The sequence below is a fragment of the Lissotriton helveticus genome, chromosome 7 (assembly GCF_964261635.1).
Source record: "Lissotriton helveticus chromosome 7, aLisHel1.1, whole genome shotgun sequence".
Lineage (NCBI taxonomy): Eukaryota > Metazoa > Chordata > Amphibia > Caudata > Salamandridae > Lissotriton > Lissotriton helveticus.
Window position 1 is genome coordinate 1,713,208,752 of NC_136068.1, and position 13,804 is coordinate 1,713,222,555.

General features: G+C 46.8%; 1 protein-coding gene across 7 annotated transcripts in view; it reads right to left on the reverse strand.

Moving 5' to 3' along the window:
* Window positions 1–13,804, reverse strand: part of PROSER3 (proline and serine rich 3) — a 166,520-nt gene that overhangs the window by 33,754 nt on the left and 118,962 nt on the right. For all 7 annotated transcript variants that reach the window (XM_078655406.1, XM_078655403.1, XM_078655404.1 and 4 more), the window contains 5 exons: window positions 13,577–13,665; window positions 7,971–8,059; window positions 5,655–5,788; window positions 1,627–1,823; window positions 337–1,449 (listed from right to left, as the gene is read on the reverse strand). In XM_078655406.1, the coding sequence (XP_078511532.1) occupies window positions 337–1,449; window positions 1,627–1,823; window positions 5,655–5,788; window positions 7,971–8,059; window positions 13,577–13,665 (1,622 nt within the window). The remainder of the gene's footprint in view (window positions 1–336; window positions 1,450–1,626; window positions 1,824–5,654; window positions 5,789–7,970; window positions 8,060–13,576; window positions 13,666–13,804) is intronic.

Sequence of the window (13,804 nt, forward strand, 5' to 3'; positions counted from 1 at the left end):
TTAGTACTGAAGTGTTTAAATAAATAAATTATAATATGTTACCATTGTCCTAAGATTGATGGGGAGGGAAGATGTAGATAGACCGACAGTAAAGATTAGAGAATAAAAACGGACGGATTGAGAGAGGGGAAGCTCTAGATCTAGATAGAATTGAAATAGACTGAGAAAGAGATAGCTATAGACATACTGAGAGTAAAGAACAAGGACAATAAATATTTAGAATGAGAAAGCGGTAGCTGTCGAAAAGAAACATAAAATAATACGGAGGACTCCAATATACTGAGATTGGGAGATACAGGAGTGTGGCCCCATAAAGTATCCCGTCCCCTTCTTTACCTGTCCCAGGACGCTGCGGATGGGAGAATAAGCAGGCTCTCCAGGTCCCTTCCTGACACCGGTCTTGTCGATAGGAACATTGTGCTTTACTCTCCCTGGGTGATGGGCTCCAGTCTCATCTGCCAGCGCTTTTTCTCTATCCTTTGAAGTGTAACTGGAATACTCTTCCTTGGGTATCTTGGCTCTATCCGCGGTCCTCTTGTGGGCAGGCACTTGTATCCTGGGGTCTGCTTCAAGCACACACTGTTTCCCTGTACCCTTCTGATGGGAGATCTTTTGTGTTGCGGCCTTAACACCTGGCTCACTCTCTCTTCTTGTAGACTTATGCTGGTTGATTTCTCTTCCCCTAGTCTCTTCTTCTGGCACAAACTCTCTCTCCGTCACTCTTTCTTTATTTCTCTTGCTGGTACTGTCCTGCAGTGGTCCACGTCTCTCACTCCTGTGACGAGACGATATGGTTCCTTCTAGAGGGTCACCCTGAGGTTTCTCCCTCCATGCAGCATTTGGTTGTGATGCTCTTTTCTCCGACTCTTTCCTTGTCCCTTGAGCTTCAGTCTCCTGCCTTTTGAAGCCTGATTCTTGGTCCCCTTGGGCTGTCCTATGTGCTGTTGATAGTGAAGTCTGCCTTTCCGAGGGGCCATAGTCTCTTTGCTCTTTACCAGGTTGCCATGTGGAAGAGGTGTCTTGAGGATCCCGATTCCTGGTGGTACGCAACGCTTGCCCCCTTTCTACAGGTCTGTGGTCCACAGGTGTGACATCCATGGAGCTCTCACACAGCTCTTCAGAACTGCCCTCATCAGGGGAGCCTGTCTGCTGGCTCTGCTCCAGTCTGATATTACCGCAACTGTATCCAACTATAGGCTGTCCTCTGTCAATTCTTGTTTTTCCTGTCCTGGATTCTGAGGGCTGTGAGGGCTGGTGGTGGCAGGGTAGGATGTCACAGGAATGGTGCAGGTGTGCAGGGACAGGCTGAGACCTGAGAAAGTCACCAGAGCCCATATGCTTAGCATGGTGCGCAGTTGATGCTACAGCCACGTTGTCCCATCTGGTGTCACCTCTAGGTCCTTGCTGCCTAGCTCTCTCCATCACCTTTACATCATCTCCATCTGCACTCTGTCAAAAGAACATGCAGAAATCAATCAGTCGGCATGACCAACTACTATAATCCTTAAGAGGAGGAAGTGCTCCCATAACATTCAAGCCATATGCTATATTCTTATGTGGTTGACACCTGTCCTACTTCTCAGAATTTCGTCTCAGTAGCTAACTAATCAGGCTGGGTTCCCATACCTGCTTCGATAGGCGAACTGGCGGCGAGAGGGACTTCTTTCGGGTGCTCACAGGTAGGATGCCATCTCTCGCCTGTTCCATCTTTCTGCGAAGACGCCACTGGTACAATATGTCTTCTTCTGGCCGGCAGTGTGAAGACACCTGCAGAGGCTGGTATGGTGTCACCGAGATGGGCAATCGGAGGCTACTAACTGGTCCTGACAAAAAAAAAAAGGTAACACCAAAATTAAAGTTGTAGCATGCAAACCAACTAAAAACAGAAAACTAAATGGAAAAATATCCAGAAATCGTTCCAGCTCGAAAACAAGGTAGCAATGCTACTGAAAAACATTTCTATCACATTCTCCCAACCAAAAAGAATCTTTGAAACTGAGACATAAATTCCAATACCAACCAAGAAGGGTGGTAGAATCGCACGTCGAAATACAGACAAACTCTCTTCATTTCCAACACCAGGCTACAACCCTCAGACATGATAACCCAACACCAATAGGTCACCACATGAAGAACACTTTTTAAAATTCCACAAAACAAGGAAATGATTCAGAAAAGGGGGTGGTGATGAACAGAGTGCCTGAATTAAGCAGACCACTCTTACCCAGTCCAAAGATCAGGGCTTGATCCATCACCGTTTTTTAGCTCACTGCACCATCCCAGCTCAGAACTTGGCTATATGCAAATTAGTCTGTTCCTGTCCCAGTGCATGATGGGAACAGGGCAAACCAAACTACCAAGCCAATTCTTATACTGGGAAGGAAACAAGCTACCGGGGACCGGTTTCTGGCATTTCAGCCTCGTCGGCCCGGCTTGCTTGAATCCTGATGGTGCAATGAGCAAGGGACTCACATCTGAGTATACCCTTCCACGCTTATGGTGTTCCCATGATGCACTGGGCCAGGGACAGACTAATTTGCATATAGCCAGGTTCTAAGCTGGGATGGGGCAGTGAGCTAAATAACGGTGATGGATCAAGCCCTGATCTTTGGACTGGGTAAGAGTGGTCTGCTTAATTCAGACACTCTGTTCATCACCACCCCCTTTTCTGAAGCGTTTTTGGCCACTATAGGTGTGGCAGGGTATACTCAGACATGAGTCCCTTGCTCACTGCTCCATCAGGATTCAAGCAAGCCGGGCCGACGAGGCTGAAATGCCAGAAACCGGTCCCCGGTAGCTTGTCTCCTTTCTGGTGAAGAATTGGCTTGGTAGTTTGGTCTGCCCTGTTCCCATGATGCACTGGGCCAGGGACAGACTAATTTGCATATAGCCAGGTTCTAAGCTGGGATGGGGCAGTGAGCTAAATAACGGTGATGGATCAAGCCCTGATCTTTGGACTGGGTAAGAGTGGTCTGCTTAATTCAGACACTCTGTTCATCACCACCCCCTTTTCTGAAACAAAACAAGGAAAAGCACAACCTGCAACAATAAACACAAATAAATTATTTCCAGAAACCAAGAGATGAACACAAAAGCATCCCATCCCCAGGAACTGACACTATGGGTACATCACAACGGGGGTGGGGGCTGGAGCTTTCTCTGCAAGAGACATCAAGGTCTATAACATGTGTGTTGCCTTGTTTAACTCAATTTATTGGTCAAGGAAAAGGTCAAGAAATCCATGTTCATGCCCCAGTAGGCCTTTAATCTGGTTCTTACCTGCAAATCATTCTACAAATTAGTACGCCCTAAAACTGAATCGTAGAGCAATTTATTCTCAAAATCAGTGAATTATGTATTTACATGAAGAAGGATCTATTCAGGTGCAGAATATCCTAGCTAATACAAAAGGAATTTGGTCAGAGAATCTGGGTTCAAATATGCCAAGGGCTTATCAAGGCTTACAGAATTCTATTCCTGCCTATTGGACAATCTGTATGATACACATGGCTTCAGCTCCTTACTATAGTGGTGTCTGCATTTTTACAGCGCACTTTCATCATACACAAGGGTATCCTGGCGCTGAGCAGGTCTGTGCGCCTAGCCTTGACTATTGGGTGTTGGTTAATTGAAAAGTCAGGTCTTCAGCTTCTTGCAGAATTCATGAACAGAGGAAACGGCTCTGATGTGGAGTGAGAGGCCTTTCCAAGCTTTAGGAGAAATGTAGGAATGCCGTCCTTCTGATCTGGTTGTGCATGTGTGGGATGTGTGAGAGTAGGACTCGTGTGGAGCAGAGGTATCTGGGTGATTGATGGCAGGAGATGCATCTGTTCAGGTAGATGAAGCTCAATTTGTGTATTGCCTTGAATGTGTGTGTGAGAAGTGTGAAATAAGGGCATTTTTGTATTGGAGCCAGTTGAGCTCCCTGAGGTGTGGTGTGATGCAAGTTCTGTGTGCGGTTGAGGATGAGTGTGGCTGCAGAGTTCTGGATAGTTTGCAGTCTTCTGGGGAGTTCCTTGGGGCTCCTGGCAAAGAGGGTGTTCACGTATCCCAACTTGCTGGGAATTTGGGTGTGAGAGACAGTTTCTCTACCATTTATAGATCTTCCTCAGCATCTTCATGGTGTGGAAGCAGAATGCATTGACTTGATTGGTCAATTCCAGTTTATTGTCAATGAGGATTCCGAGGTTCCTGATGTGGGTTCAAGTTCAGGCAGACACTAGGAGTCCCATGGCAAAACGTTCTTGCCGAAGATCAGTACTCCTGTCTCGTTGATGATGAGCTTAAGATAGTTAGATTTCATCCAGTGAACTTGTTCTCATGTTGGGTGGCCTTGTCTGAGTGGGAGAGTACGAGTTGCATGACATTGGCGTAGGAGAGGATGTTGATGTATGTGTGGATGAAGCTGACCAGAGGGATCGTGTTTGTGTTCAAGAGAGTATGGCCTAGCGACCGGACCTTGAAACACTCTACAGAACAATTTGTGGGCTACGTAGGAGTAAGGTTTCAGGCTGACAGCATGTGTTCTATACATTAAGAAGGAACAGATCCAGTGGAGAGGGCGTCCAGGAATGCCAATCTCATGTAGGCACTTGGTGAGGATGGGGTATGAGACAGTGTTAAATGCTGCAGAGAGGTCCAGGAGGATGAGGACTGCCATGGTTATTCTGTCAGGCTCATGCAGATGTTGTCTGTGATGACAATGTGTGTTGATTCTGTACTGTGGTTGGGTCTGAATCCAGGCTGTGTGGCAGCGAGGTGCTGGTGGTTGCTGGGGAGGTTGGTGAGGCCTAGGTTTACTGGTTTCTTGAATGCAGGAGAAGTGTTGAAATCTTTCATGATGGCAAAGATTTCCTTGTTGCTGTTGGTGCCAGTGTCAATGCAGTCTGTGGGAGCTGTGCGCTTGAGGTTCCGTATCTGCTGTTGGTAGCGTTTTAGGGCGGATTTGAAGAAGTCTTAATTCATGGTGTCTTGACTTGTTCTCAATCTCCGCTCCAGTTGCTTTCAGTGGCGTTTCATCAGAATAAGTTCCTCTGTGTACCAGCTGGCCTGTGGTTGGCCTCTTGCCTGTTGGTCGTGCTTGATGTGACCAGGGTGTCTGCGCATGCCGTGATCCAGCTGTTAAAGTTCTTGATGGCTTTCGGCAAGTTGCTGAGGTGCTCGGGCCAGTGCAGAGAGAGCGGAAACCCAGTTCTCTTCTGTGATGTTTTTCCAGCTGGGGTGGGTGGGTTCGTTGGTGGTAGATCTATGGTTGGGCAGGTTTGTATATACAAAATGAGAGAATCCTACTTCAGATTGTGGAGGTTTCTAAAGGAGGTGGGGAAATGATGCTTCTTCTGAGTAGGTGGAGAGACAACGTGAGGGAATTCCACTTCTTCATGTGTGGGGGATAGTATGAAATACACCCAAGGGAATTGTATCTCCTGAGGAGGTGTCTATGCAGGGTGAGGAAATCTTAGTTCGTGTGGAGGTGAAATATCAGGAAAGAGATTTCTGTATTTGGAAATTGTGTCAATAGAGCATGAGGAAATCCTATTTCCTATGGTGGAGAAGGTATATTAGCTGAGAATTCTTACTTCTTCCTGCAGAATTGTCTAACAAGGAAGGGAATTGTTTCCTATGCTTGTAGCCTTTGGTCATATTCTGCTTCTTACCTGCTGAGAAGTCTGCCACGGAGCGAAGCAACGGTTTTCTGGTGGCTTCCTCATCCGACTGGGTGGTACCAGAAAGAGGAGATGATCCTAGACCCTCTGAACTTACAGGGGCGGTACTACTGAGGGAAGACTCACTTAAAAGGATAACAACAAAACACCATGTTAGTACACAAACAGGTTAGCACAAACCCTGTTGACTTCGAAGGTCAGTGCTTCTGACAATGAAAACAGAGTACTGAACGCTGGACCACAGGAAAGTACAATGACTGAATATTTTATAAGTCTGGATCATAGAGGAAAGCTCATGAACATTGAATAAACTATAATTGAGCATTGTGATGTATCCAGCCCAAACAGTTTTGATGCAACAGGAAAATGGTCTTAAAATGGCAAAAGTTCCAACAATTATATTACAAATGCATACTTCAAATTGTGGAAGTGTTCTTTTGAAAAGCAGCCCGTTGTGCCACTAATTAAAGTAGTACATGCTACCTTGATTAATCATAAAGCTGCAATCACTTAAACACCAGTAACGACCAAACAAATGCTAGTCTTATGCCAGACTATGGATTCCTCAAAAAAGCTTCAAGCTCTGAGCCAATCAATGAAGTAAATTACTACCTTTCAGCTAGTAAGACATTGTATGTGACTGGCAAGATAAACACAAATAATAAAATGCAACTCAGAGCTTGTCAAATCACGAAGAGTTGCCAATACCGTGTACACTTTCATTCTCTTTGGTTGATGGGACTTGTTAGTCCCAGAGTGTTGGTGGAAACTGATAAAAAGCCCCAGTGGACATTTGGCAGGTTCCAACCACTGTGGGTGGGGAAACATGACTAGGCATATACAAACCCTTTTTATGACCATGAAATATTCATAGCCCCTGGACTGGGGGTCACGGCGGCAGAAGTCCCCTGGTGTCACCAATGCAGCCAATGATCCTGGCTAGCTTCAGACAGGTTACATACAGCCTCCCATTTCTCATCGCTTTTGAGCAGCTGCTATTCCTGGGGCACAAAAACGAATGCGGTAGAAGCCACAAGGAGGGGCTGGTATGAAAGGCTCATGGCAGTGCTTCCTACTAAGGACCACATCAGAATAGCGCACGTTACCGGGCAGGGATTTGTAGGCGTGGAATAAACTTTCTACCGCGTGCAGAAAAAACCCATTATGATATGGAATACAATTTTGATGATGCAATAGTCTTTGCCGTTGAAGTATAAACCTATTTATATGATGAAGCAGCGCCTGTGACACCCCATGGAAGTGGCAGCATCAATGGAGGGTTTTGGAGGAAAATACCACAGGCCCGATTCACTGAACTAACTTAAGACACAATCCTAAACTTACTACCATTTTGGTATTCACAGAAGGCACTTACTCATTTCGGTATTCACAGAAGTTAGGAGTCCTAACTTTAGGACTCCTAAATCCTTTTTGTGAAAACCGAAAGTTTTAAAGTTAGGATTTTTCTCAGTTTAGGAGTAGTAAAGTTAGGAGTCCTAACTTACTCAACTTACTTACTTAACTCAAAAGGTAGTAAGTTTAGGATTTTGTCTTAAGTTAGTTCTGTGAATCAGGCCCCACCACAGCACATCATCAGATGGGGTGATGGTAATACGGGTACCTGTTAAGTTTAGCCCTTGCTGGTTCAGACTGCAGTGAATAACCGATCTCAGTGCTAACCATCTACAGGGAGCTTTGCGCCGTCTCGGCACCACCTAAAGGGCCCTTGCATGCGTTCATGACACTTCTCTTTATCACTGTTTAGGTTTTTCTGCAGCCAGGATTTAGTGTGTGCTTATGAACCTGCCACGATTTTTTTGATTGAAAAACAGCTCATGCCGCTTTCTTTTGCTAACAGGAAAACAAGCTCATACTCTATCAGCCCTTTCTTGATCCCCCATGCCCCCCACCTCCTAGGCACGGGCCCTATGCACATACACTTACCACCTGTTCAGCCACAAGTGGCAATTCCTCATTATAGCACGGGATTTGGGCGATTTTACAGCAGAAACGGTAAACTCACCCCCACTACTGTGCAACTCATAACTGGGGCCTATGTGGGAAGAGTCTCCGTGGGACCCAAGAGCAGAGGGGTGGGGTGCTGCTCTCTGGAAGGCTGGCAGGGACCCCTGTGAAGGAAACCGGGGCCACTGAGCCGAGTGAGGCGTAACCACGCTTGGTATAGTAAAGAAAGCCATGCAGGATCCCACGTGTGTGCAGTGAAGTGCCCAGCGGCAGCAGGCACCATCAGTGTCACTGTATACCCGGGCCAATCATCAACTCCAGAATAAAACAGGCGCCAGTTACCTTCTCTGCAGGAGCCTGGCAGCTCTCTCCTGAAGCCGCAGTGTTTCCTGATCAGGTGCAAACAGAGGTGATGTGCCAGCACTCCCGCCCTAAAAACAGAACACAAGCTCATTCAGGAGCACAACAAACCAGCTGCAATCATTGGCAGATCGCCCCCTGCCCCGAGCAGCATCACCAGGTGCTGGCAGGGGCATGATACGCTCTCTTTTTAGGGCACTTGTAAAACGATTTCTTTAAACCCCTCCACCCACCCATCAACCCTTGACTAAACTCTTGGCAGAGGCACCAACGAGGCAAACTATGGATCCACCTCAATGGTAGGGGCTCACGGCTCTCACTGACCTTTGAGAATGAAGGGAACATGTATTACCTGAATCAACCATTCCTCAGCACAGGCATCCCCACAAAGCTAACCGAATAGAAGCATTAACCATGATCAGGGAGCATCTCAGAACATTTTGAAATAATCCTTTCATAAAATGTGCCAGAAATGTGACTACATCATTTACAGTGTAGAAATGTATTAAAGCAGTCCGACCAAAAACAACAAACGGGCTCAAAGAGGAAAGTGGAGAATGGATAGTCACCCACAATGCGCAACAACAAGCGAGTCTCCACAGATTTGATTTTGTAGACTTAGATGGTTGATATTCATTTTCACTGGAAAGCGAAAAGCATATTAATTTCAAAAGAAATACCCATTCTGGAGAACTGTTATAGGGAAGTCATGTTTCCTTCTACATGAAAGGATCCTTCCCAAGATTCCTGCGCTTGGAATAAAATGACAAACCTGGAGATATTCTAAACCAGTTTTTACGCATTGCTAGATCCATTTATACACCATTATCTTGACTTGTGTAAAGGATCTTGGACTGCTCTGCTGACCTAGGAGCAGCAACCCTACCCTCTTCCCAGACCTCTAAAGGGGAGGTGGTACAGAGTTTACCAAGTAGTGGAAGAAAGAATGCTGAGGCGACTGTTGGTATTGAACCTGATGCATAGTAAGTAATACCGGAGTGAATTATATTCTAAATACCCTTCTTCGATTACCCCTCTTTATTCCCATCTCACCGCCTAAGAATTCCCACTGTCTGTTTTAAAGTCCTGCATCTTCCAGATGGATTCAAAGTAATGAAGAACCAGAAAGCGCCCCGAAAAGACAATCTTCGCACAATACCATTCACAGACCGGTGCATTGAAGACCCTCTGTAAGTGGCAGACCTGGTAGGCGATGCTTGCTTTCCTGTGGTATACGCCGTTTCCTTTTTCATCAGTATCATTGCTCGGCCAGCAGGAAACTGACTGAGTTGGCTGGTGCCCAGAGTCAGCCAGATAGGAAAGGCTGGTATCTTGGAAATGAATGGTGGTCCCTGTGCCAGGAGCCATACAGTGCTTATGACCAGAGGGTGGTGACCCCAGTGACAACAGACACAAGCACCTGTTGGCAAGGCCATGTCTGCTCAAAGTATAAGCTGTAACAGGAGTTGTTGCATCTTGTAGACTTAGGGGGAGATGAAGACTCATCCTTCACTGCGGGTGGGCCTGCAATGACTTTGGATTGTTTGAGGCCTATGTGTGCAGGTTTCCTAGGTTCCATCGCTGCCTTTATATTGATTGCTCCCTCTTATCTTTAATCAATGTGGAAAGAAGACCAGACTATGTAGGCCTATCTGTTCCAGGTACTTCAACCAACAGGACTGCCACCAGCTACACGTGATCAAGCTGCAGATGTATCACAGAACAGTAAGATAGGGAAATGCTAGCATATCCCAACCTATTTTAAGAGTCTGCTTGGCGAGTCTCGCTGGCAGGCAACAGTAGCTCGATCTTTGTGAAGAAAGAGTACCCCTTAGTCCACCAGTCAAAAGGTCCAGTCCCATCAAACAGCTTTAGTAAAAAAAAGCCGGAATTCTGGATCCACCCCAAACAGCCATCAGGAGAGGATTTTGCAAAAATTCATCATATTAATGCACATCCTTATTCTTCATTGCAGTGCGTCATTGTAATGCAGAATAGTTCCCAGGGAACTCAACAAAAGCCAACCCTCGTTTTCTTCATAAATAAATTAAAAAAGAACCTCTCATTGGGTCCTGGTGAGTCCATCAACCTTGTGCTTTCTGAACCCTGTAGGGGCTAAAACACGGTTTAATTTTATATGAGCGCAGAGACCACATCATTCCTTGCGTCCCGATCTGATGCGATGCGTCATACATGGTAAGCGTCAGCGAGTCTTCAAACAGTTTATACGTGGATGTCATCTATTGTGTTAAAATAAAACAGCGATGAAGTGCATCTGGTTGTCTTCAGAGGGAACAAGCACCTCTGGAGGTCCAACAATTTGCCCCATTCTTGAAGGAATTTACTTTCAGCAGGATCGGTCTTTCTTTCCAGAAATTGAGGCAATGTCTAAATCCTGCTTCCACCAACTCAGAGTCCAGGCGCCTCCCTCATCTGAACTCTAGGATTAAGGGACATATTGGGCAACAGTCTCTGCATGCTTAGGCTATTGGAAAATAATGAATTGTGTTTCCTTGGTAACCTCTGGACCATCTTCAAGATGTTGCTGCTCGATTACTAAACGGTTCATCTAGAAGGCCTCCCATAACTCCAATCCTAGCTCAGCTGCAGTTTAAACACAGTGCATTTACAACAAGAAACACACAACACAGTCCAGCTTCTCTTTCATATCAGTTTTGTGTTTCCCCACTTTGCACATTACAATTCAATGGCAGACTTTCTGCTTTAGCTTCATAGATTCTTAAAGCTGAGAGTTGGCACCCAAGTGTTTGAGGTTCAGACCTTGTCAAATGCTCCATGAGAAACTATCTTCCTCCCACCTGTGGCCTGAAACAAGGGGGGATACATCCTTTTCGTTAGGATAGAGATTCATATTCTCCACTCACCCCTGGTAAAACAGCCAAACTTAAAACGTAACAGAACATGCAGGAACCAGCACCAACATATAGAACCAGCATCTAAGGGGCAAAACCGCCAAAGCTGCCACAGTGCAGGAGCTCTGGGGCCCCCCAGGGTGAACGAACATGCATCTGTCTGTCCCAAGGCAACTAAACTAGCACAATCAACACACACCAACAGTAGCCACAGGCTCACAGCCACGGAGCAGTGCCATGCTCAATACCACAAGGGAAATGCACCCTCAGTGCTGCAATGCAATGTCACCTCTTGTGGCATCATGCAGTCCCACTCACACAGTCCTCAAACAGCAATGTGCTAACAGCTACAAAGCACCCATATGCTCACAGCTAAAAAACAGCTTCTCTTTGCAGGTACACAGAGACCACACGCTGGTATGTGGACTTTGTGCTGTGGTTTTTTGCCGCCGTACATTCCTCCACCTTCACTGCATCACCCAATTAAACAGTGATGCAGTTGAAGGTGCCGAAATGCCAGTGGATAGAGGGGAGCGGAGGCACAAGGTGACCCACCTGAAAAACAGAAACAGCAAACACTAGAGTCGAGAATGTATCTGTGTTTGTCCCGAGGTGAAATGTCCGCACATCGCCACATACACACCACTACCACAAAGCAGCCACCCACTCACTGGCACAAAGAAGCCACCCGCTCACCGGCACAAAGCAGCTACCCGCTCACCGTCACAAATAAGTCACCCGCTCACCGTCACAAATAAGTCACCGTCACAAATAAGTCACCCGCTCACCGTCACAAATAAGTCACCCGCTCACCGTCACAAATAAGTCACCCGCTTACCTTCACAAATAAATCAACCCACTGACAGCCAAAAATGCAGCCACCCGCTCACCGTCACAAATAAGTCACCCGCTCACCATCACAAAGAAGCCACCCGCTCACTGCCCCAAAGCAGCCACCCGCTCACGGCCACAAAGCAGCTACACACTCACCTCCACAAAACAGCCACCCGCTCACCGCCACAAAGAAGCCACCCGCTCACCGCCACAAAGAAGCCACACGCTCACCGCCACAAAGAAGCCACCCACTCACCGCCACAAAGAAGCCACCCGCTCACCTCCCCAAAGAAGCCACCCGCTCACCGCCCCAAAGCGGCCACCCGTTCACCGCCACAAAGCAGCCACCCCGTCACCGCCACAAAGCAGCCACCCGCTGACCGCCACAAAGCAACCACCAGCTCACCAACACAAAGCAACCACCCGCTCACCAACACAAAGCAACCACCCGCTCACCAACACAAATAAGTCACCCGCTCACTGTCACAAATAAGTCACCCGCTCATTGTCAAGAATGCAGCCACCCGCTCACTGACAAAGCAGCCACCCGCTCACTGCCACAAAGCAGCCATCCACCACTGCCACAAAGCAGCCTTGCGGCCAGACTATGGAGGGGCTGAGGGCAGCTGAATTAACCCAGACAACCCTGCCCAACCTCTATAGCCGTCTTAGGTGTTTGGGGGTAAGAAAACTCTCCCCCCACCTCCCCCCCAGAGAGGATGACCCTGAACTTGAGCCCCTCACTGCAGCATCCCTCTTCCAGACACTTATCTGCATAGAGCAGGTGGTAAATACAAGTGGTTTTCTATCTGGAAACAGGGAACGATCACATGCTCAGTGAGCCAGTATCTCCAGGTCCGTGTGGCCTTTAATATTCTGGGAAGAAAACTTGTAATTTGGCAGATTTAGATGTGGGAATACTTACTGGAAACTGGAGTTATGGCTCTCCAGCATTCCGCCCTAAAATACACTAAACTCCAACTAATGGCCTAAGAGATTGAAGAGGGATCCATGGTTCCACCTTGGATACATGAGCAGGAACAATTTTGAGCTGAGGAGCTGGCAGCGATATTACAGGCGTCTTTATTCATGCTACACTTTGGTTTGTTTTAATCTGCTTGTTACAGAGAAGCAATTTCTACCTGGTCAACATGGTTGTTCACTTGTGAGAGGCGGGACAATGCTTGCATTACCAAGATTCGAAATAGGAGAGGTTGGTGAAATCTAGTAAAGGCAAATGCATAAAAAGATTTTATTTTAATGAAAAATAAATGTGGTCACATGTTCACTGCCAAAGAAACTATCGATGCATTACCACAAATACCAACTCTTTCACAGCTACAGAGCACCCACGCGCTCCCTGCCAAGAAGCAGTCACACGATCACTGCCACAAATAAGTCACTTCCTGTGATGAATGATCATCCGGTTCAAAAATGTTAAATAGCATAACACAACATGCACGAATAAGAATCCACACATGAATTAGCGTCTCAGCATCATGGCACATATCAGAACATCAAAACCCACCAACGTGCATAGATCCGACCCTCCTGGCCCAGTGAGCAAGGACCTGATTCTTCCAGTCTCAGGGCAACTAAAAGCAGCTAACATGACCAGCCTCTGCCTGCCATTGAGCAGCAGTTAGTACAACAACCCACTTCTGTAGCCCCATGCCCACTGCCGCAAAGCAGCCCCTGTGCTCACCACCACAGACATGAGAGCCGCATGCTCACCGCCAGACAGCAACTGGGAGAGAGCAATGCTGCACTCACCAACAGAAAGCACCACATGCTCGTTGCATCTCTACCCATGGAGCAATGAAGGGCCCTAGTCAGCAGGAGAGCACGCCAGTAAGGATGGGTCAGGAGCAAAGTACTGACCTTGTGAGAGAGACCTTTGCCACAGAGCTGACTTGTGTTCTGGTAAGGAGTTCTCCCAGATTTTCCAATCACATTAGAAACATCATATTCTGTTTAAAAAAAGAAGAAAAAAAACTTTTTGATTGACAGACACCAAAAGACAGACATGGCAACTCTTAAAAATCAGGCAGGCTTACGTATTAATAAAGTAGGGACAGCAAGAAGAGCCATCCTTCAAGTAACTAGCAC